This window comes from Pogona vitticeps, chromosome 4 (genome assembly GCF_051106095.1).
Source record: "Pogona vitticeps strain Pit_001003342236 chromosome 4, PviZW2.1, whole genome shotgun sequence".
Taxonomy (NCBI): domain Eukaryota; kingdom Metazoa; phylum Chordata; class Lepidosauria; order Squamata; family Agamidae; genus Pogona; species Pogona vitticeps.
This window is the reverse complement of record NC_135786.1, coordinates 104,549,186-104,571,141: the sequence shown is the minus strand read 5'-3', so window position 1 is coordinate 104,571,141 and position 21,956 is coordinate 104,549,186. Positions and strand designations below refer to the sequence as shown.

General features: G+C 40.9%; 2 protein-coding genes across 5 annotated transcripts in view; both read left to right on the top strand.

The window, feature by feature from the left end:
* The window catches only part of CFH (complement factor H), a 275,435-nt gene extending 268,408 nt beyond the window's left edge, over positions 1-7,027 (top strand). For 3 of the 4 annotated variants that reach the window (XM_078392302.1, XM_078392303.1, XM_078392300.1), the window contains 2 exons: positions 593-792; positions 4,121-5,394. In XM_078392302.1, coding sequence (XP_078248428.1) covers positions 593-792; positions 4,121-4,144 — 224 coding nt within the window. In that variant the 3' untranslated portion in view covers positions 4,145-5,394. Of the gene's footprint in view, positions 1-592; positions 793-4,120; positions 5,395-6,582 lie in introns of those variants that run through there. The other variant, XM_078392301.1, reaches the window with a different exon arrangement.
* A 784-nt stretch (positions 7,028-7,811) lies between these two features.
* LOC110091705 (complement factor H-related protein 1) overlaps positions 7,812-21,956 on the top strand; it is a 58,678-nt gene continuing 44,533 nt past the window's right edge. Inside the window, exons 1-2 of the mRNA XM_072998091.2 lie at positions 7,812-18,336; positions 20,698-20,889. Coding sequence (XP_072854192.2) covers positions 18,270-18,336; positions 20,698-20,889 — 259 coding nt within the window. The 5' untranslated portion in view covers positions 7,812-18,269. The remainder of the gene's footprint in view (positions 18,337-20,697; positions 20,890-21,956) is intronic.

The following is a 21,956-nucleotide window of genomic DNA, read 5'->3' as shown; positions in this document are numbered from 1 at the left end:
AATCCCCCCCTCTCCACATTGCTGAAATAGTCCACTGGAAAGGCAAAAGCCAATACAACTGGTTCCAGCAATGTTGCAGGAGTTAACAGAATGAGGAGTTGCACCTCCTGCTTTTCCTCACGGCATGGGGGTTTGGGATCAGAGTTTTCCTTCTCCTAGATGGGCTTCCTTCCCAGGCTGATGAGTCCCACCTACTCGGGGTTTACAATTTAAAATGCTAGGAAATGGTCTAACATTACCTTGCAATATCAAGCCTGCATTGGAAGCAGGAAAAAAGAATGCCAGGCTTTACCTCCCCCTCCTGCCCAGTTTTAGAATTGCTTTGTAGAATGTTGATTGGCTCTGCACAATAAAATGGCTACACTTTCATGCAATTATAATACCACATCAATATTGCCTAAATAACACAACTGTTATCTAAGGATGTAGCCCTGAAGAGCTATTAATTTTCTAGCATTTTTTGAATTAGAGTGAATATGTAAAGCCCTTAACCTATTATTATATGCACCTTTGATATCACATGGACAGTTGTCTTTTTTAAAAAATCAACAAACCTCAATGTCAGATAGATTAACTGGTGTTCTTCTTGCAGTTCCTTGTACAGCAAGTGAAGAAGACATGAAAATGAACAATATACAGCTAAAGTGGAAATACGACTCAAAACTGTATTCAGAATCTGGAGATTCCACAGAATTTATCTGTAGATGGGGCTACCGTCCAGATCGTACTTCTCCTCCATTCAGAGTACAGTGTATAGATGGCAGATTTGAATATCCAAGATGTGTAAGATCGGTACGTATATTGTGGTTAAAACTATAGCAACAAAAACATCTAGCATACATTAGTTTAGCTTTAGAATCTGTGGAACCTGTAGGAGGTCATGTGCATTAGAAAAAGAATAACTTCCTTTATGGGTGAATGGGTCGGTCTCAGTACACAGAGATATCTCCAGATTTAGTGCCCACCTGAAACCCAAGCCTATCACATAGGGTCCACTTTTTGGTTTAGAAGTATGGCCTGAATGTTCTTGGTGTTTACATATGGTTTGAGTTACTAGCAAGAGCTAATTGCATCTAGTTGACAAGGTGCCTGGGCTTATCCTGGCCTTTTGCCTGGTCACATGCCTGGTTGGACCATCACACCTTGTCAATTAGCCTATGTAGATACTGTAATGGTTTCTTTATCCCTTGTTAGAATGTAGCAATCTATTTTTGTTCCTGTCTTCAACTTTACAGGCTTTGGTCCTTGTCTTTCCTTTGGTTATTTAGAGATAAAACAGAAATATTTCGGCTGTTTGAGTTTGAGAGAGGAGTGGGTGGATGGGAAAACTATTTCCAATGGTGCTCCAGTGATTTTAGCAAAAAATATTCACATGATGTACAGTGCTTATTTTTCTACATTGATATTTCTCAACAACACTTTCCCGTGTTGCGTTTTAAATCAGTAAGGGTCAAGAGGAGGTAAGTTCAATGTTTCCACCCAGGACTCAGCCTGTACCATCCCTGGAAATGTGCCAAAATGTGCAAAAATACTGAAAAATCAAAAAAGGAAGAGGCTGGGGAGGGAACACAGCACCCCATTTTATTCCAAGTCAGATACCCTTGGAGACTTCAGGGAACACAACATGACTTTTTCCCAGATGGGGAGGGAGAGGGAGAGACATGGCGGGCACAAGAAAAAGTTCAGAGGCTGCCAAAACAGTGCTGGGGATGCATGCAGCTTGCAGGCTGCACTTTGCCTGCATTTCTGCCATGGCTTAAAAACCAATGGTGGGATTTAAAAAAAAATACTGCCTCTGAAATGATAACAAAAACTATGCATAGGCAGATTCATATGAACTATTAGATTCAGAAGCGGAATATCAACATTTTAGAGTATTTTATGTTGCTTTATTCTTAACTCCCTTGTTTTAATCTGGTTCCAGAATGGTTTTTTAGTATTATATTCTCTGTGTGGTCAATTGATTGTATCTAAATTGTTAACTACACTGAGAACACACTGAATAGGTATCCTCATGGTGCAGTGGTTAAACTGCTGTACTGCAGCCCAAACTCTGCTCGTGACCCGGGGTTCAATCCCACATAGCCAGCTCAAGGTTGACTCAGCCTTCTATCCTTCCAAGGTCGGTAAAATGAGTTCCCAGCTCGCTGGGGGTGGGGGGGAATGTGTTGCCTGCATAATTAACTTATAAACTGCCAAAAGAGAGTGCTTAAAGCACTATAGGGTGGTATATAAGCAGCACGGTTTGCTTTTTTGCTTTTGAAATTGCTGAGACTTAAATCAATTACAAACTGTTCCCATTGATTTCACTGGGACTTAAGTAGAGCTAACATTGTCTAAAGCCAGTTCTATATTCTTAATATGTCATTTAGTTGTTCTTGGACACAATCCTGTTAGCGTAACTGTCTGGTGGCATAACCTGGATCAGGCGCTGGAAACATTTAATTTAAACTTATGGAAAGTTTTCACCTCCTGTCAGGTTCTGAGGATTCATGTGTACTAATGATTGGATTCAGTGTCAGAATATCATCATTTTAGTAGATTCTATGTGTCCATACTCTTAACCTCCTCATTTTTATCTTGTTCAGAAAACTTTTTTTAAAAATCATATGTTGTCGGTATGTTTGATCAGTTTTATCTAACTCATTGGCTACACTGAGATCTTACTGCAACTGATGAGATTTTGATGTCAATTACTATTTTTTCCATTGATTTCAGATTGACCCAATGAAGTTGATAGAACTTTAATTAGTCCTGACAAACTTATTTTTATAGTGAGTTTATTCCAATAACATGTAAGTCCAGATGTACAAAGAAAACCAGGATGCACTGGAGTGGGAGGAAAGGTAGAGAAAACTCCATAGGCACAAAATTGTATCTTCTGCAGACCTTGCAGTGGATTCAACCCCATTCACTCTTGGCTTGTTCACAAAGCATGGTAATTAGAGATGTCCATCAAAGTTGATGAACCACGAACCACGAATCTCCTCTTCATTAACCAACCAACCATGAATCAGTTTGACGATTCTTCGGGGGAATTTTTTAGACAGCTGGAAAGAAAAAGGTGACCCCTCCACCTGCACAGCCTACCCCCCTTCCCGCTACCCCTTCTGCTGCCTCCCTACCTTGACTGCCACAGTCTGTGTCACCACTGCCACCTCCATCTGTGGAGGCCTTGGCCATGGCAGCCTCCACAGCCACCATCCACCACTGCTTGCTTCAATTGTCTGCACTGCTATGGCCTGCCTTAAGGGAATCTGGACCGCTCTTTGCAAAGATGGCGGCTGCAGCTTCCGTGCCTAAGAGAAGCTGCAGCCACAATCTTTGCAGTGTTCCTTACAGCAGGCTGCAGCTGAGGAGGTCACCACAGCAGGCAGCGATGGATGGCGGCACTGCCAGGCGGTGGCAGATGGTGGCAGCTGCTAAGGTAGGGAGGGGAAGGGGCAGGGGACCAACTGTAGGGGGTGAATGGCTGTGAGACTGGCCAGTTGCTTATGGGCCTGCCAATCAGCTGATGCCAGGCCTATCGGCAAAGTGGGAAACCATAGGCAGGGAGGGAAGGCTGGCCTTCCTATGGGGGATGAATAAAAATGGAGCAATATTAGTCCCTTTGTATTCATCAGAGTTTCTGGAACTCAAATACAAAGGGATGAATATTTAACCTCCACATTTAGCATCCACTTCAAAGTGTTAAAAAGGATGTGGTGGCGCTGCGGGCTAAACCGCAGAAGCCTGTGCTGCAGGGTCAGAAGACCAAGCAGTCATAAGATCGAATCCACGCGACGGAGTGAGCGCCCGTCGCTTGTCCCAGCTCCCGCCAACCTAGCGGATCGAAAGCATGCAAATGCAAGTAGATAAATAGGGACCACCTCGGTGGGAAGGTAACAGCGTTCCGTGTCTAAGTCGCACTGGCCATGTGACCACGGAAGATTGTCTTTGGACAAACGCTGGCTCTATGGCTTGGAAGCGGGGATGAGCACCGCCCCTTAGGGTCGAACACGACTGGACAAAAATTGTCAAGGGGAACCTTTACCTTTACCTTCAAAGTGTTAATGATGACTTATAAAACCCTAAAAAGTTTAGAACCTTGATACATGGCAGAACGCCTTCTCCCACCTAGATCTACCCGAGTCACTCGTTGTAGCCAAGAAAGACGGCTGAGGGGCCTAACGCCAAGAGAGGACTGGAAAGAAAGAACAAGAAACCACACCTTCTCGGCAGTGGCCTCTCAACTATGGAACACCTTGCCATCGGAAATCACCCTGGCACCCTCACTGGGTGTTTTTAAGAGTCTTTAGGCAGGCCTTCCCTCCAGTGAACACATAATTCTTTTCTTCTTTAGTTTTTCTTTTTCTCTCCATCTTCAACTTCTAAATTTGTTGATTTAATTATGTGATTGTTCTATGATGATTATTTTTATGATGTTTTATAACTCTGTCTAGAGTAAATAAATAAATAAATTAAAAAATCAGCAATTTTTAACAAATATGATGATTCTTTTTTTGTTCTTCCTCATGTCTAATGGTAATACATATAAGTCATTAATAGGTAATATCTTTAAAACATATTTAAATTAATTTAAATCATTTTAGAACTTATTTAGAGCAATATTTTAAAATATTTCTTAGTACTAACTCTAAGATTACCTGGAATTGTCAGAAATTATGGTGGAGTTATGGTGATCCCAGTGCATCGTTCTTTTTTTAATTTTTTTTTTAAACAAGGGATGACAAAAAGGAAAAGGGGAATTGAGGTTAAATGGGAAGAGGAGAAACAATAACATACTAATGTCCATTCTATAAATATTGCCATATCAAAATTCCAAATTACTCTTTTTACTATTTTCTGCCTTCCAAGTTTAAGTTCTCATTTCAATGTATGCTCTCCATACGCTGCCTGTTGACTCAGTCCATTTGTAGAATAAGTCCCATCTTTCTGTTGCCTTTTGTAAAGGACAGTCCTTCATCACTTCTGATAAAATGTCCATTTCCGCTGTTTCCTGTATCTTCTCTATAAGATCTTCTTGTTTCAGTACCATTGGACTTTTCCAATTTTTGGCATAGAGAATTCTGGCTGCAATAACTATATATATAACTATATATTCCTTTGTCTTATCTATGTTATCAGGTATCATACTCAATAAAAACAGTTCTGGGGTTAATGGCACCTTACAAAGCAATATTTGTTGCAATATAGCATGTACTCTTTTCCAATGACCACCACATATGATAATATTTTTTTATTTATTTATTGTATTTATACCCCGCCTATCTAGTCATTTTGACCACTCTAGGTGGCTTACAACATAAGGATAACAAGTTCTTTAAAAATTTATAACAATTAATTAATTAAATGATTCTATAAGATGGGAAAAATAAAAATAAATCAAATAAAGAGAGAAAAAAAGGAAAGAGGACAGGAATTAACTGGAAGGGAAGGCCTGCCTATACATCCATGTTTTTAGTTGGTTCTTAAAAGTACCCAGCGAGGGTGCAGCGCCAATCTCCGGAGGTAGGTTATTCCAGAGATGAGGAGCCACCGCCGAGAAAGACCGGTTTCTAGTTCTTTCTTTCTGGGCCTCCCTCAGCGTCAGGCTTCTCAGCCTCACCTCCTGGCTCGTGCGGGTGACTCGGGTAGAACTAGTTGGGAGTAAGCGTTCCGCCAAGTATCGAGGTCCTAAACAGTTAGTTTCCCACTTGTGCTTCACATTTCCAACACACATTTGATACACCTGTCCAGTGCATCATTCTCATAGACTACAGTGAAGTATTTCTTTAACAAAACTTCAACAAAAAGTTTGAAAACCTATTCGTTTCCTCTCAAACCTAGTTCCATTGCAGATATTAAATTATACTGGCAAATAAAAACATGATTTGAAACTGTGTCACTTGTCCTGGACTTGGAAATAGTCTTCTCCTGGGTAAAAACAATAGCAGATATGTTTGTGTTGGATACATTTGCTTTCTTTGACACAGAAGCAAATGATGTCATCCTTGATAGGTAGCTGATATGCCTAAAGGTGTGACATACAGATTGAGAAATAGGTGGAAATGTCAGAAATGTTAGCATCAGAAGGCCATATCTATAGTAATTTTTCATATTAAGTGTCATTATCCAACAAGTGAAAGAACCGGTGTTTGAAAGCATTCCTTTAGAAAAGATTGACTTTTTCAACACAGATCAGAACTATATCCTACAATGCTAGCTTATATCAACATACAAAGAGTTTGCAATCTTTGAATGTACTACAATACAGTTATTCTTGATGGTAAATAAAGAACTGAGCACCGTGGAATGTTGGGAGCATTTAAATATTTATTTTCATAAACAGCATGATCTCCGTGTCTTCAGTCATGCTAATACCATTAGTTTCTTGGCTTAATGCCTCAAAATATTGAAATTGATGTGATTAAGGTACAACTATGTTAATAGAGTCATATACTATTGCTTGTGCGTAGAAACAATTTCTTCTCATTCCTGTAACATGTTTTCTTGCAGACCAAGAGATATCTACACAGATATAATTACATGCAATCTAGGCATCTAACCTTCTTTATTCACTGTTTTCTTTGTATTTGATAGGCATAAGATGACAGAAGAGAACCGTGCAACCAAGATTTTTAACCAGCATATCATCCTTCAGAATCATTGATCACTTATCAAGTAATTAAATTCATCAAGATTTTTACAAATGCCCTTTTCATGGTTTTTATGCAGTTGCTCACAGTGAATTATTATGAATATTGAAAACATTTTATGGAAGAAAAGCCTACAAATTTATTGAAGTTGAAGTTATACAAAAGCTTATGTATGAGTCCACCCAACTTTTTAAATAACTCATCTTAAAACAATGCAAATTCAACCTTAAAGGAGGACAAAAGATACTATAATGCAAACATTGTACATATGAACTACCAATGGGAACTAGCAGTGCTAGATGGCCGTATGTACTGCAAGTGAATATTTTTACCTGTGAGGATTTTGTTTATATCTGAAAAGTAACAATAAAAGCACTTAGTAGCAAAAATGTCTTTCTTTATTGCTATACAATGAAAACAGTCTATGATACATTGGCTGAAAATTCTGCTGTTTTTATTTACAATGTATAAGATGGATTATATCACCAGCAGGGATGCTTTTAGGAAATTAAAAAATTCCAATTCCCATCCCTTCTGATATGTCCTGAGTTCTCTTGTGGCTGACCCATTGCATCATGGGAAAGTTCTTCAGAGCTATGGGACAATGTGAAGTCTTTAATTTTCTAAAATCTCTGTCAGCAGGATGATTTTGCCTCCATGATACTGCTTTACTCACCCAACCCAGAGTAAAGAGGCAGGACACAGGTGATGGGTTGAAAATTTGGGCTGCAACTTGATTAAATATAGAACTTAACCCTCTCAATCTGTACAAGGGAGGAGCCTACCATAGTGCAGAATCCTGGCCTGGAGCCAGGGTTCCCATCTGAGCTCCACTCTAAATTTAAACGGGTGAGTCCCAAGTTCCAAAGACCTGCTGTCCCTAAAACAGCCCATCTTGGACAGGTCAAGAATCAAATGATTCCCCAGCCCATCAGCTGCCCAGTGCCTTGACCTATGGGCCCGTGGAAGTCCCCATACATCCCCATCCTGCACTATTCACCAGTGTGAGTTATTTAAAGGAGAGACGCCACCCAGATTGATCCAGTAGTGCCTAAGTGCAAATACCAGTATGGGATGGGCAAAAATCTTCTGTCCACTTTCAGCCATTTGGGTGAGAAGGTAAAAAAAAATTCCTATACTGCCCATTAGGCAACCAGATGGACTCACACAGAGTTCCTGGGACAGGCAGGTGGGTTGTAAGTCGTGAAGGAGGCCAAGACTGGAGCCAGGTGGTCTCAAATAAGGTGCTCTGGCCTTGCCCCTTCACAGGCATGGAACGCAATGCATCCCATGCTAGCCTCCCTTCTAGAGGAGATGAGGCAAACAGCCCCTACCAGTGCTCAGTGGAGGCAAGCCTTGCCCTCCCAACCTGGAATAAAGAGGCAAGACAAAGGTGATAGGTTGAAAATTAGGGCCGCAAAACTATAAAACAGAGAACTCAACACTCCCAATCTATACAGGGGAGGGGCCTGCCATAATGTGGAATCTGATCCACCTGATCTCCACTCCAACCTGAAATGTGTGAGTCCAAAGCCCTGAAGATGTGCTGTCCTCAAGCTGACTAATGATTGAATGGCCTCTCTATTTGCTGGCCTCCCAGTACTATGACATATGTGGCCCACAACCTGAGGAGGCCCACTATACATTCCCCTCCCATCATCATGACCTCAGGATCCAGCAGGTTGGATAGTCTAGCACCCCCAGTTGCCTGACTGGGAACTCACCACTAATTTTCCCTTCTGAACTAGCCTATGGTATGCTCCAGAACCCAACCACTCAAATCTCAGCTTGCATGCCCCTCTGTAAATCACCCAGATAAATATCCAGGCCCACCTTGTAGATATAGACCCCATCACCTCTGAATAGCTCCAGATGATCCAGTTGGACGTCAGGACTTCCCACCACTGAGCCCAAACCATCCATAATAGCCCCGCAAACCTCCTGGTTAACTCCATGCCAGGCCCAATTAATGAGTTGGGGATCACAGTCAGCCTGCCTCACAAGGAATGGAATAATGGTGGATCACAGAATTCGAGGCCCAAAACACCTGACCTTCCAGGTATGCAGGTCCTGATCTGTTTGTTTGCAAAATCAGTGACTTGCCAGTTTGACTGGCCAAGTTGTTCGCACTGAGGTGAAGCGTCAAAATATCAGGGGGCATCTCTGGAGGACCTTGGGAGGCCAGTTACATCAACCCAATCCAAAAGGGCCCAAATTTCAAGGCTCAAGTTCTGCGCCCCCCCCCCAGCAGAACATGCTGTGTACCTGGTGGCCTAATATACAAAACTGCCCACAGAGTTACGATCCGCAGCCATGCATTCAGCAACAAGAATCCTACGAGATGAGGAAAAAACACAGCCAGCGCCTCACCTCCAACTGTGACAGGGGGAAAATATAAGATTAAAATCTGGAGGAGGACCACTTCCCCATCCTCTTAAAACCTTTTGCATCATTCCCCAAGGCATCTGCCATACAGATGGCCCCAATGTGAAAAGAGTGGGTGCTGAAACACCAGCCGTGAAGCCCAGCCTGCTGCAACATGGCAGAGGTTAGTTTCTAAATTGGAACTTAGGGGGGAACATCTGTATGTCAAAGAAGGGGTCCCTGATCTTCTCCCCTAACTGCCAAATATTCACTATTCCAACCCTCTATCATCTTCTACACATGGAAGTAAGCCAAGGTGTAACCACCCCATGTGCTGGAACCCAGTGCCATAGCTATGGCACAGCCAGCCTCCCCCCCTCCAAGCCACCATGCCTCTGCTGAAAGGACTTCAGGCCACTCCTGGGCTGCTAGAGCAAATGCCCGGAACTGCTCAATACAGTTATTGTATTATCCATCCTAGGAATGTGCCATGCATGGACACTATCTTTTAACACAGGCAACACAATGTAAATGCATAGACCAGCACCATGTGCCAGTGCAATTTGGAGGTAAGGGAGTTTATGATGTGGACAACCATCAGGTTGTGGCACCAGAATGTGACCACTGAGTCCACCCACTTCTCCAACCACAACCAAAGGAATCCTACAATGGGGAACAGTTCCAGATAGGGTCAGTCATGTGTGAGGCCAGTTGTCCACCACTCAGATGGCCATACCCTAGCATACTACCTTAACGTATATGCCATATGCTTTTTAAAAAAATTGCATTCATTTTCAATAATGTAACAACAACTTATATATGCACACGTAGAAATAAAAATTTAAAAGCACAGTTTTAACATATATTTTCAATTCTGTGCTCCCCACCAACCTCAGGACTAGTTTACATATTTGTTTTGCTTCATGTTTAATAGCACCCCATTTTTCTCCAGAAATATAGTGATTAGAGTTGGGGGTATTCATATATGAATATGAACGTCCCCACGCAGCTGGACTAAACAAAGGTGTGCCCCTCATGGCCAGACTGTCCACTCGCACGTTCTGCTGTGTCACCAGTCCCTCTCATCCATCCAATCACACCCAGAGCATCACTCTCTTCCTCTTGGCTGGCCACATCAGGCAGGGGGTGAGAGGGCAGTCTCCCTGCATGGCTGATGAGTGGCTAGCCGAACAGGAAGAAAGTGGTGCTCCAGGTGCAACTGGAAATATGAGTGGGACCAGCACTGTCGTAGGATGCATGAGTGGGCAGTTTGGCCCCAGGGGTGGACCCTTGTTAGGTCCAGCTGCATGGGGATATTCATATTTGTATACAAATACTCCCATCTCTGATAGTGATTCATCTACAGGGGTGTGCCCCTTCACTTTCTGACATACCAAAAATAGATTCGATCTTACGACTGCAGGTCTTCTGACCTTGCACCACAGAGGCTTCTGCGGTTTAACCTGCAGTGCCACCACCATCTCCACAGTACTTTATAACAGTGTTCTTTAGTCTATACAGAAAAATGTTTCATTATTCTTTTACTCCACATTTTATTTCTATCCTCTCCTTTAATTTCTTTAGCCAAATCTCATTGCCACACTTTTTTATGCTATTATTTTATACTCTGCCTGTATTAGCATCTTATATATTACACTTATTGTCCTCTTTCTATTTCATTACTGGTCTACCCTCTCCTTTCTTTATTTTCCATTTAACCATGAAATTGTCACTTCTCCCAGAATCTCTCTTATTTGCTTCCTATTATTCACCTTCCTTCCAGCTGAGAATGAGCTGAGGTTACCAAGAGATGCTAAAAACAACAAAACAACGTTCTTCATGTACGTGTACAGCAAAAGACAGAAAAAAGAACAGTGACTCAGCTACTTCGTGGGGATGGAATAATGATAAATGAAAAAAAAGGCAAAAATGGTCAATTTCTACTTCAGCTTGGTCTTTACCCCAAAGACAGTCCATACTTTTCCATACTCAAGCACCTTGAAAATGATGCAGTAATAGAAGCTAACATGGATCGGTCAAGAACAAATCCTGCCATACAAATCTTACCTCATTTTTTGATCAAGTAATGCCCCTGTTGGAAGGTGGAAATGCTGTAGGCATAATATATTTTGACTTCAGCAAAGTCATTGACAAAGTGCTCATGATATTCTTAATAGCAAACTTACAAGGTGTGGGCTGGATAAAACAAGAGTCAAGTAAACAGAAAGTTACAGAATCGTACTCAGAGAGTGCTTATCAATGACTCCTCAAAGTGGAAAAAGATAACAACTGGGACACTTCATGGCTTAGTCCTGGGCCTGGTGCTATTCAATATTTTTATTAATGACTTGGACGAGGGAGTGCAGGGAATAGTTATCAGATTTGCACATGACACAACTTTGGTTGCAAGAGCTAATACCTTGGAAGACTGGAAAAAAAATTAAAAAGATCTTGATAGGATGAAATTCAAAGTTCTACAGCTAGGGGGGGAAACCAAATGCACAGTTTCAAGATGGGGTATACTTCACTCAGCAATACTATGAATGAAAAGGATCTTGGAATTGCTATATATTAAAAGCTGAATATGAGCCAACAGTGTGGTGTGGCTGCAAAAAAAGGACAAATACAATTTTAGGATGCCTTAGCAGTAGAATTTCTCTAAATCCAGTGGGGAACTAGTTCCCCTCTATTCAGCACTGGTTAGGCTTCATCTAGAGCAGTGGTGTCGAACTGTGGCCCTCCAGATGTTCTTGGCCTTCAACTCCCAGAAATCCTGGCCAGCAGAGGTGGTGGTGAAGGCTTCTGGGAGTTGAAGTCCAAGAACATCTGGAGGGCCACAGTTCGACATCACTGATCTAGAGCATTGGTTCTCAAATCAGGGTCACCAGATGTTCTTGGATTGCATTTCCCAGAAGCTTTCACCACTTGCTGTGCCAGCAAGAATTTCTGGGAGTTGAAGTCCAAGAACATCTGGGGAGCCACATTTGAGAACCACTGATCTAGAGTACTGTGTCCAGAACTGCACTTTTAGAAGAACTGGAACAAGTTCAGAGGAGGGCAACAAGAATGATCGAGGACTGGAAACCAAGCTCCATGAGGAAAGACTGAAAGGATTGGGCACAGTTAGTCTTGCGAAAGAAAGTTTGAGGGGAGATATGATCGCACTTTCAAATACTTGCTAGGTAGTCATGCAGCAGTGGGGCACAAGCTGTTCTAAATCATCCGAGAAAGCAGGAAACATAATAATGGGCTCAAGCTACAGGAAACCAGATCTAGATGAACATCAGGAAAAACTTTTTAACTGTTAGAGCAGGACGACAAAAAAACCAATTACCTTGGGAGGTGGCGAGCACTTCAACAATGAAGGCATTCAATAGAATAATGGACAACCATCTGTCAGATTTGCTTTGATTTGAAATGGGTTGGACTCAGAGGCCTTATAGGCCCCTTCCAACTCAATTATTCTATCTTTCTATTATTCTTAACCAATCTTTTATTCTAATAATTTATTTCCAAATTAATACTTCCTTTAATTTCCTTTTAAAATATTCCTGAAAACTCCTTAATTCTATCAACTGACTCGAAGGAGAAATCAGTGAGCTCAGTACTCCTCTATAACCTTTCCAAGTTTCCAACATCATACTTAGAAAAGGATTATTAATACTTTTAATCGCATCTCTGATATTTTATTCAAAATATTTCTCCATAATCTCTTCTCTGTCACAAAATTAAAAATATCTCCAAATAACGTTTTTATTAGTTGCTATATTATTTGGAATATTTTTCACCTGATTTGCTACCTTTTGTGGTATTATACCATAACTGTTTATTAATTCTTGTTCTCTTATTTCCATTGCAATACATAGCGATCACTGCCTGCCGTTCTCTTAGCTCCTTTTCACTAACCTTCATGGGTAACATCCAAAATAAAAATATATATATGGGGAATGATTTTCATTTCACATAAAACTATGTGGATAACTTTTCTTCTTTAAAATGACAGAGACGTTTTGTGAAGTTTCTTGTCAGGAAAACGTTGACTGGGCCAGCTAGCCAAGACATTTTCAAACATATATACACCATAAGAAAACGCATGTCAGGAAAAGTGTGAGACAACACAAAACAGAGAGTAAATATATTGAAGATACACACAAAAAGTCAGAAAAATTATTTTACATTGGTGTTCCTTCGATTCCAACATGTCCCTTTGATATTTTCAGGATGCTCCTTTGAAATTCCTCTCTTTCAGGATGTTCCTTTTGATATTCCTTTAGGAAGGAACCAAAGTATTTTACTGACTTTAACTTACTTTTGCTAAAGTTAGCCATGTCTCTACTCTTCTCAAACAATAATTGCTTTCCCATGGTTCATAGAGGGACACTATTACTGGATTTCTGCTATGCATACTGTGGCATTCGCCCTTGTGGCCCCTGCTTGTCTTTCCCTCAGAAAGGCTCACATCGTGTTTTCTTCTCGCTGCCACCAGTGGATTACCTCAATCCACAATATAAATGACGTTTGTCTGAACACTTGACTTGTGAACAGAAACAGAACTTATTTATTGAAGTGAAGCAGATTGAATAATAACAGAAGTTTCTCAGATAAACATATACAAAAGCAAACAGTTTTTTCAGTACATACTTCTTTTCTCTTGCTATATCATTACCACCTTCTCTACCTATTTTTCTAACCTGCTCTTTATCTTTCAGTATCTGTTCCATCTCTCTCTGACTAACCAGCCCTATCTGACTCCTCCTTCTCCTGCCAAACCTCATGTAGCTGTTGACTCTGCCTCTCCAGTCCTCTCATAGCCTCATGTAAATCAGCTCATAAGTATGAATAGCATGAGTGATGTGGGCAATTGTCACATTGTGCTCCCCTAAGAAAAAGTTTGTTTCATGAGGGAAAATCCTACAGTTTACCCTTATGAACAACAGAACATACAGGGAAAATTACATACAAAACACCATCAATGTAGTGGAGCAATGCACTTGTTACCCCAGCTTGCCATCTACCAACATAGAACTGAATTTTAGGGGGGAAGATAAAGAAGCCAGCCAGAATGCAAGAGAATTAGGGGTATCGGTGGAGCAAGAAACAATTGTTGCTGGGGACTCAGAGTGACATTATTTCATTCTCACATGCAGACACTTCTCAGTTATAGATTTTGACTGCTCTGGGGCCTTCAGGCCTTAGCTTGCCTTGATTTTGAGAAAAGCTTCAGTTTTTACAATGGGGTAGACTAATCCTTGTGGGAGATACTACAGCTCCCTTGTTTCCTCTCTCTTTCACACACACAGACACACAGACACACACAGAGGCAGACAGAGACAGAGACAGAGACAGACACACACACACACACACACATACAGAGAGAGAGAGAGAGAGAGAGAGAGAGAGAGAGAGAGATTTCACTATTTTCCAGGGGACTCTCAAGAACCTCCTCCAGCACTACAATTCAAAAGCGTCAGTTCTCCTGCAGTCAGCCTTCTTTGTGGTCCAGCTCTCACTTCCATACATTGCTACTGGAAAAACCATAGCTTTGACCATGCGGACCTTTGTCGGCAAGGTGATGTCTCTGCTTTTTATGATGCTATCTAAGTTTGTCATCGCTTTCCTCCCAAGAAGCAGGGTTTTTTTTAATTTTGTGGCTGCTGTCACCATCTGCAATGATCATGGAGCCCAAGAAAGTAAAATCTGTCACTGCCTCCATATCTCCCCCTTCTGTTTGCCAGGAGGTGATGGGACCAGTGGCCATGATCTTAGGCTTTTTTTATGTTGAGTGTCAGACCATTTTTTGCACTCTCCTCTTTCACCCTCATTACAAGGTTCCTTAATTCCTCCTCACTTTCTGCCATCAGAGTAGTATCATCTACATATCTGAGTTTGTTGATATTTTTTCTGGCAATCTTAATTCCAGTTTGGGATTCCTCCAGTCCAGCCTTTTGCATGATGTATTCTGCATATAAATTAAATAAGCCGGGGGACAATATACAGCCTTGTCGTACTCCTTTCCCAATTTTGAACCAATCACTTGTTCCATATCCAGTTCTAATTGTTGCCTCCTGTCCCACGTATAGGTTTCTCAGGAGATAGGGTGGTCAGGCACTCCCATTTCTTTAAGGACTTGTCATAGTTTGCTGTGGTCCACACAGCCAAAGGCTTTTGCAAAGTCAATGAGGCAGAAGTAGGGGTTTTTTTTATGGAACTCTCTGGCTTTCTCCATGGCTATGTAGCAATTTGCTTTCAAGTTCATCTGCCCCTTCAAAATACAGCTTGTACTTCTGGGAGTTCTTGATCCACATACTGCTATAATGGGCTAACTGTGGCTAATTTTGAATAACTGTAATTTCATCTGATACTTTAATACAAGTTGTTCTGCTTTACACTTTTCATTTCATTATTGCATTTATTGTTAGAAATTTATTGATTTTCCTTTGATTTCTTTAATATTGTGCCTTCATTTCAGAAATATTATCTCCTCTTTATCTGCTGTAATTTATATAAATCTTTCCATTAATTATATTTGTAAGTGGCCTAGTGCCATTTCTAGTTCTGCCCTCCTAATCACTGGGGTAACAGGAACCTCATTTTCATATTAATTTGGTTTAAGAAAAAAAATAAAAAATGTAACTGATAGAGTCTGTGCACAGCAATTTCAAGCATTATGTTAAAAAACAAACTAAATGCAGAGTAAAAATGGGTATTCTCTCTTGCATGCTTGTGCTTGCCAGCAGTTGAAAGTAAATAAAATGATCAGTTGGTCTTCATTAAAATTATGAAAGAACTTTTACTGTTTAAAGCACATATAGAACAGAATAAACTCACAGTGGTTTGATATTTGATACAGTACTTCATACATAAACTGAGTTATGTTTGTATATCATCCTTAAACTCGACATAGTTACTCAAACAAACAACTCATTTAATGGCTAAATCCATCTGCCCTGTCTGATATCACATCCTAACACTACAACATATTTGAGCCTATTTGGCAGATCTGCCAATTGCTTTATATTTCTGATTTCTGTGCTCTGACCCATCAGAGCACAGAAACATAACCCCCCCGCCTACCCCAAACCCAAGCTGCAAAAACCCTGTACAGTAAATACAGTGTACTCACCCAGAACTGGCAGTCTCTCTGTTTTAAAAAAGAAAGTCAAAAATCCAAAAATTTAAAAAGCCAAAAACACACACACACACACCACAGTACATACAGTACCAGGCAATGCCAGGCAGTCTGAAGTCTCTCTCCGTATCCACACTCTAACCACTGGAGTGATTGAGGTAGCAGACAAGCAGTTTCATTGCTGGCCAATGGTTAACTGAAAGTCCACATTTCCCACTTTCCCCACCTCCCTGAGGTTTTTTTTTTCTGTTCATAAGTTGAAGCTCTGTTTGCAAGTCGAAGCAAAATTTTGTGACCAGAGCTGTTCGTAAGTTGAAATGGTTGTAAATAAGGGCATTTGAAAGTTGAAGCACCACTGTATACTAATGGCACACATCCCCAAAACTCCAGACAACTTCTCCCAGCAGTTTCATGTAAATGCTAAATAATAAGAGGGAGAGGCCTGAGACCAGAGGGACACCATAGACCAATGGCCAGGGTCTTGAACAGGGTTCCCCCCAACACCAGCTTTTGAGTTTGACCATCCAGGAAGGATCAGAAAGAGTAAACAGGAATGGAAAACCTTTGAAAATAATTTCCTTATTGCCATCAAGCATAGTAAATAAACATCTACTTTTACTTCCCTTTGAACCAGCTGATAAATCTTCCAGCCTGCCATATTGCAATGTTTGGTTAGCAAACATTGCAAAGAGAATGTTTGCCTTCTTATTCCGAGAAAGGACAATTCCCTCCCAACGACCATCACACACTATCTTTAAGCTGAAACTGTCCATCCACTTTACTTTGGCTGCCCAGAGTTTAGAGAGGCTGAGGCAAGAGTATACATATGCAACTGGAAAACCTGAAAAAATGGAGTAAGAGAAACACTGAAAAAAAGCAGATAAATAGAAGACTCCCAAATAAGAAAACAGAAAGAACAGAGCATGTCAGCTTCATGGCAGGGAATGTTGCTAAATCTAGATAGCAGTAGCACGTAGCCCTTTAAGCAGAGTATGACGTAGTGGTTACGCCTCGTGGCGTAGTGGTTAAACCGCTGTACTGCAGCTAAAAAACTGTGCTCACGACCTGGGGTTCTAATCCCAGGTAGCTGGCTCAAGGTTGACTCAGCCTTCTATCCTTCCGAGGTCGGTAAAATGAGTACCCAGCTCGCTGGGGGGGGGGGCAATGTGTAGCCTGCATAATTAAATTGTAAACCGCCCAGAGAGTGCTTGAAGCGCTATGGGGCGGTATATAAGCAGCACGCTTTTTGCTTTGCTTTATGATGGCAGAGCTATCAGAAAAATTTAAGCAGAAGCATTTTCATGTGAATGAAGGAATATACACTAAGAAGAATACATTGTAAGTTCCCCTGAATGGCTATTCTTTGGCAAAATCCACTTTCATAACCCACATGGATCTGTACCAATTTACAGTCTTCCTGTTTGAGCTATGAAATGCCCTCCACATGTTCCAGAAGTTATTGACTAATCTGTTAGCAGGATTCCTCTTTGCATATGTGTACAAAGATGGTGTAACTTTCCAGGTTTTCCAACTCACCAGGGGGAAAACAACCTAACACTTTTCGCTTGCGCTTTCCTGAGAAGCAATTACGAGCAAAAATGTTTCTTGGCACATCATTATGCTGTTAAAAAACACAGGCACAAGGATTGGGAAAATGGTGGTACATGGAAACTCTTAGGCAAACATTTTCAGTCTCATCTACACTTTTCCCTCTTCTTATGAACAGGTTGCGAAAGCAAAAAAAAAAAAAATGCTTGACCAGGAAGCAATGGTTTTCTGGAGGGAACCTGTGGTTAATACCTGGATTGGTTTTTTTTTGGACTAGATGCAATTCCTCGTCATTCATGGATGCAAACTGTGGCTTGAAAGCAAACAAGAAGGCCAGTGTTGGGAAATTGGGGAAGTACATTTTTACATCATTTGCGTATTTCTTTATCAGAAAAAGAAAAGATCGATTGTGTTTGTGTGTGTGTGTGTTTTGCAATAGGATTTAAGGGGAAGTGACTGCTGAAGAAAAATCTGAAGTGAAGCAATTCTGTGCAACAGCTAAGAACAACAGACGGCACCTAACAGCAGGCCAAGGAAGACGGAAGGAGAGCTATTGGAAAAAGGTGAGAGCCCTTTGCTGAGGGTCCAGGATGGCTCTCCCCTGGCCAGGCTCTACAGCTCTGCTTCTGCTATGGGTATGTTGCACCGCAGGGGAGGGTAAGTAACCACATTTTATGCAGATGCCATCAATAATATTGTATGTTTACTGTAACCCTCAGCCAGGATCATTCTCGATCAAGGTTGCCTTGTGTGATTCTTTTCCCCGTCTCTCGGTAGCATTTTGTGGAGAGTGCAGCTATCATTAACTTCCACTCTTAACTTTGTAAGTTAGTCTTCTGCTTTTTTTATTCTCAGCACAGACAACACAATTCTGAGGAAAAGATGGAATAGCTGTGTAATCCCTCTTCACTGACACCTCTTGTTGGGCCATCCATCTGAAAGCAGTAAATTAATTATTTTAGAGATTTTGATTGTTTACTTAAAGAAAGGAGTAACCAAATCTTATGTGAACATATTCCACAGTTTCCTCTGTTTGCCAGTTTTATTAAGCCCCCGTGGCTTCATATGAATAAATACACAAAAAGCAATGATTTTTAAATGCACATTTGAAGCTTTTTAATTGATCAGTTTGTGTGCCTAACTGATGATGCTTAGGCAGCAATCCTAACCAATCTCATCATAGAATAGACCAAACTAACTCAGGGGGACTGGCTACAAGTGGGACTAGCAAAGCAGTCCTAGGCATGTCATAAGACACAAGCTCCACTGGTTCAATGGCCCTTACTCCTCAGAAGGTGTGCACAGGACTGAAGCCTTGTCACCTAAATAATTGCATGCTATCAAGTCAATTCTGATTAAGTATAGCATTTAGTCTAACAGACAATGCTAAATGAAATTAGTTTTGTGAATCTATGTTTACTGTTGAATTCCTCTCTGACTAGACAGACATGTGAAGGAATTTATCATATAGGATGGCAGTTAGAAGAATCCTAAATTTGCTGCAGAATGGTTTACCTTTTATTGAAAACACAATATGAATCTGTAATAACCAGTGTATCCATTTCATTACATTATAAGAACAAATTCTCTTTTATTTGTATTACTGAAGTACACATGTAGTGTTCCATTATTTAGCCCGACTCTCCACTGTCTCTGATCAAGTAATGAAGGCTTTGAGTTGGGCTTTTGAAAGGGTGAGGCACCAGACACTCCACACAGTTCTCCAAGAAGAACTAAGCAGAAGGCTGACTTTACGCTTAGAAGGAAGTAACATGTTTCCTCATCAAAGATGCAGGAACACAAAGGTAGTCAATGTGCAAATGGTTGTCTCTTGATGATCCATCACAAAAGAATATGATTTGGAACTTCCACAGCTGAGACACTTTGCTTTAGGATTTTTTCTTAAAATTACCTCCTTGAGGTAAGTATATTTTTAATGATATCATCATTGCAACATCTGGGAAAGCATGCACATCTCGAGCACATGGGAAGGATTAAGCCTGTTGTGAACCATTATGTGGGGATTTGTGGGACTTTTCATGCCTGTCTGGAGATGTGAAGGGCAGGGAGACTATGGGAAAACTGGAGAATGGCAGGTGGCAGGAGGAATGTGATACAGTATTTTCTGTTAACACGAAAGAGTGAAAACAAGGCTCTGCTCACTCGAAATGCCAGGAACAGGGTATTAAAAAGATTTCTGTCTAAAATAGTCTATAGATTGGAGACTGAACATGCCCTTGCATTCTGCAGCATAGATCCAGTATATACGGCATTCAAGTCCAAGTTGGATGTCTACACCTTGTGTTCCATCTTTAGCAGAACAGGGGGTGGGCGAATGTGAGGAATTCATTGTTTACAAAGTGAAGCTTACCTTTGTCCTAAATAGTTAGAAATCATCAGGGAGAAGAAAAATAAATTCTGTCTAAATAATGTACTTTCACTGAAGTCCTGTTGCTTAAACCGCATGAAAAAGGCATATGGAAGAACATTCAGTAGCTCATTAGCACGTCCATGTTGGGATTTTTATTTTTATTCTTTTTTGGGTATGCACCAGCCAGCAGGTGCAAGCACTTGTGAGAATCCCAGCAGCAGTTCATACTCAGACTCTGAGGGCTTTTCCCACCCAGTGAGGTTCCGATTACTCAAGGGAGGAATTCTGACCAGCTCATGGTGTGCTTGGGGATTCTTCAAGATTCAAACTGTTCAAATCACATACTTCTAGTTTTGTAGGTGAGGGTGCGCAATGTACAGCCTGCCAGCCACATGCAAACCCCAGGCATTCTTTGTTATTTAATAATGACACCTGCCATTAAAAGCAATCCCTGCTTCTAGGTTTAGAAGGGAAAGGATGTTGGAAAGGAATGCTTGCATGTTTGTGTGTTCCTTGGACAGTGTAGCATGCATGAGAGCTCTGTGTATATGTGTGTGTGTGCACGCGCACATGCGTGCGTGCGTGGATATGTATACACACACTCTTTCGTGAAATACCCTCATTTATTCTTTTTTTCTTTTTCAAAGTAAGAAACTGTGGCTATTTGGACATACCAAACGGACATGTGTATGGCAACGAACCAGCAACATCATTTCCAAAAAGACTGGGTGACAAACATTATTATAGGTGTGATTCTGGTTTTCTGCCACCAAATAAGGCACAATGGCAAACAATTGTATGCACTAGATCTGGCTGGGATCCAGAACCAAATTGCTTCAGTAAGTAAATGTTTTCCTTGTATTTTCCTCCCTAAGTAGGAATAGGAATCACTGTGTGTAAAGAAAATATGCCTCTAATATAGCCCTTTGGGGAAATGGCAAAAAAAAGCTTTGTAATAGAATATTGTATATGGTCATTGATCAAGTCATTTCACACACCCCAACTGTGGTAGTAAAAAAGAAAGATTTCAAAGATTTCACTTAAAACAGATGGGAGTGGATTAATTTTACTAACAGTTTCTCTCAAAATCCAAAATTGGTGCCCATTCCCTGTTAAAAAGAGTTTGTTTATCCCTGAAACCAAATATGGGAAGAAATGAGATCATGAAAAGATAAAATGTCTATGGGGGGGAAGAGAGATGTGCATCATTTTCTTTGCATAAACTGTACTGGAGTTGAAGATCCTTCCTCATCTTTCACAAAAGGAAGTTGTAATTCAAGGTCACAGTAAGTAATAAGTGAATACTTGTGGGTTTCCACTAGTGAGTACAGTTCAAATTCATTTGCCAGACTTGACAATTTCTTGGATCAATTTCTCTTTGCCACTAACTGGTGTGCCTTCCCTCTCACCAGCCTGGTTCCCTTGCTTCCTCCCGTGTGTGTGTGTGTGTGTGTGTGTGTGTGTGTGTGTGTACGTGTGTGTGTGTGTGTGTGTGTGTTTGTTTTACTTTTTCTATCTTTAATACTGAACTAGCACTTCCCCAATTAGAAAGAAATGAAACAATATCTATTAAAAATAGCACTATGATAGCAGCAGCAGTGAGAAACAAGTGCAAGGGCCTCTCAGGACAAAGCCTGAAATGCAACAATTTTAAAAGCCCTCAATTGATGCACAACAAAGCTTATAAAACATCTTCACCACCCAATAATACTGTTTGGTGTGTCTTCTAGGATTCTGCATTATAGGGACCAGGCCAACCCTACCATTAAGCAGAATGAGGCAGCCACTTGTTTTGAGGAGTCATAATAAGACATTGCCTTAATATTGTCTGTTAACTGGTGTAAGATGCCTCCTTATTCTTTGTTCATTGTTTTTAAATCTCACCTTTTAATGATGTTAACCACCA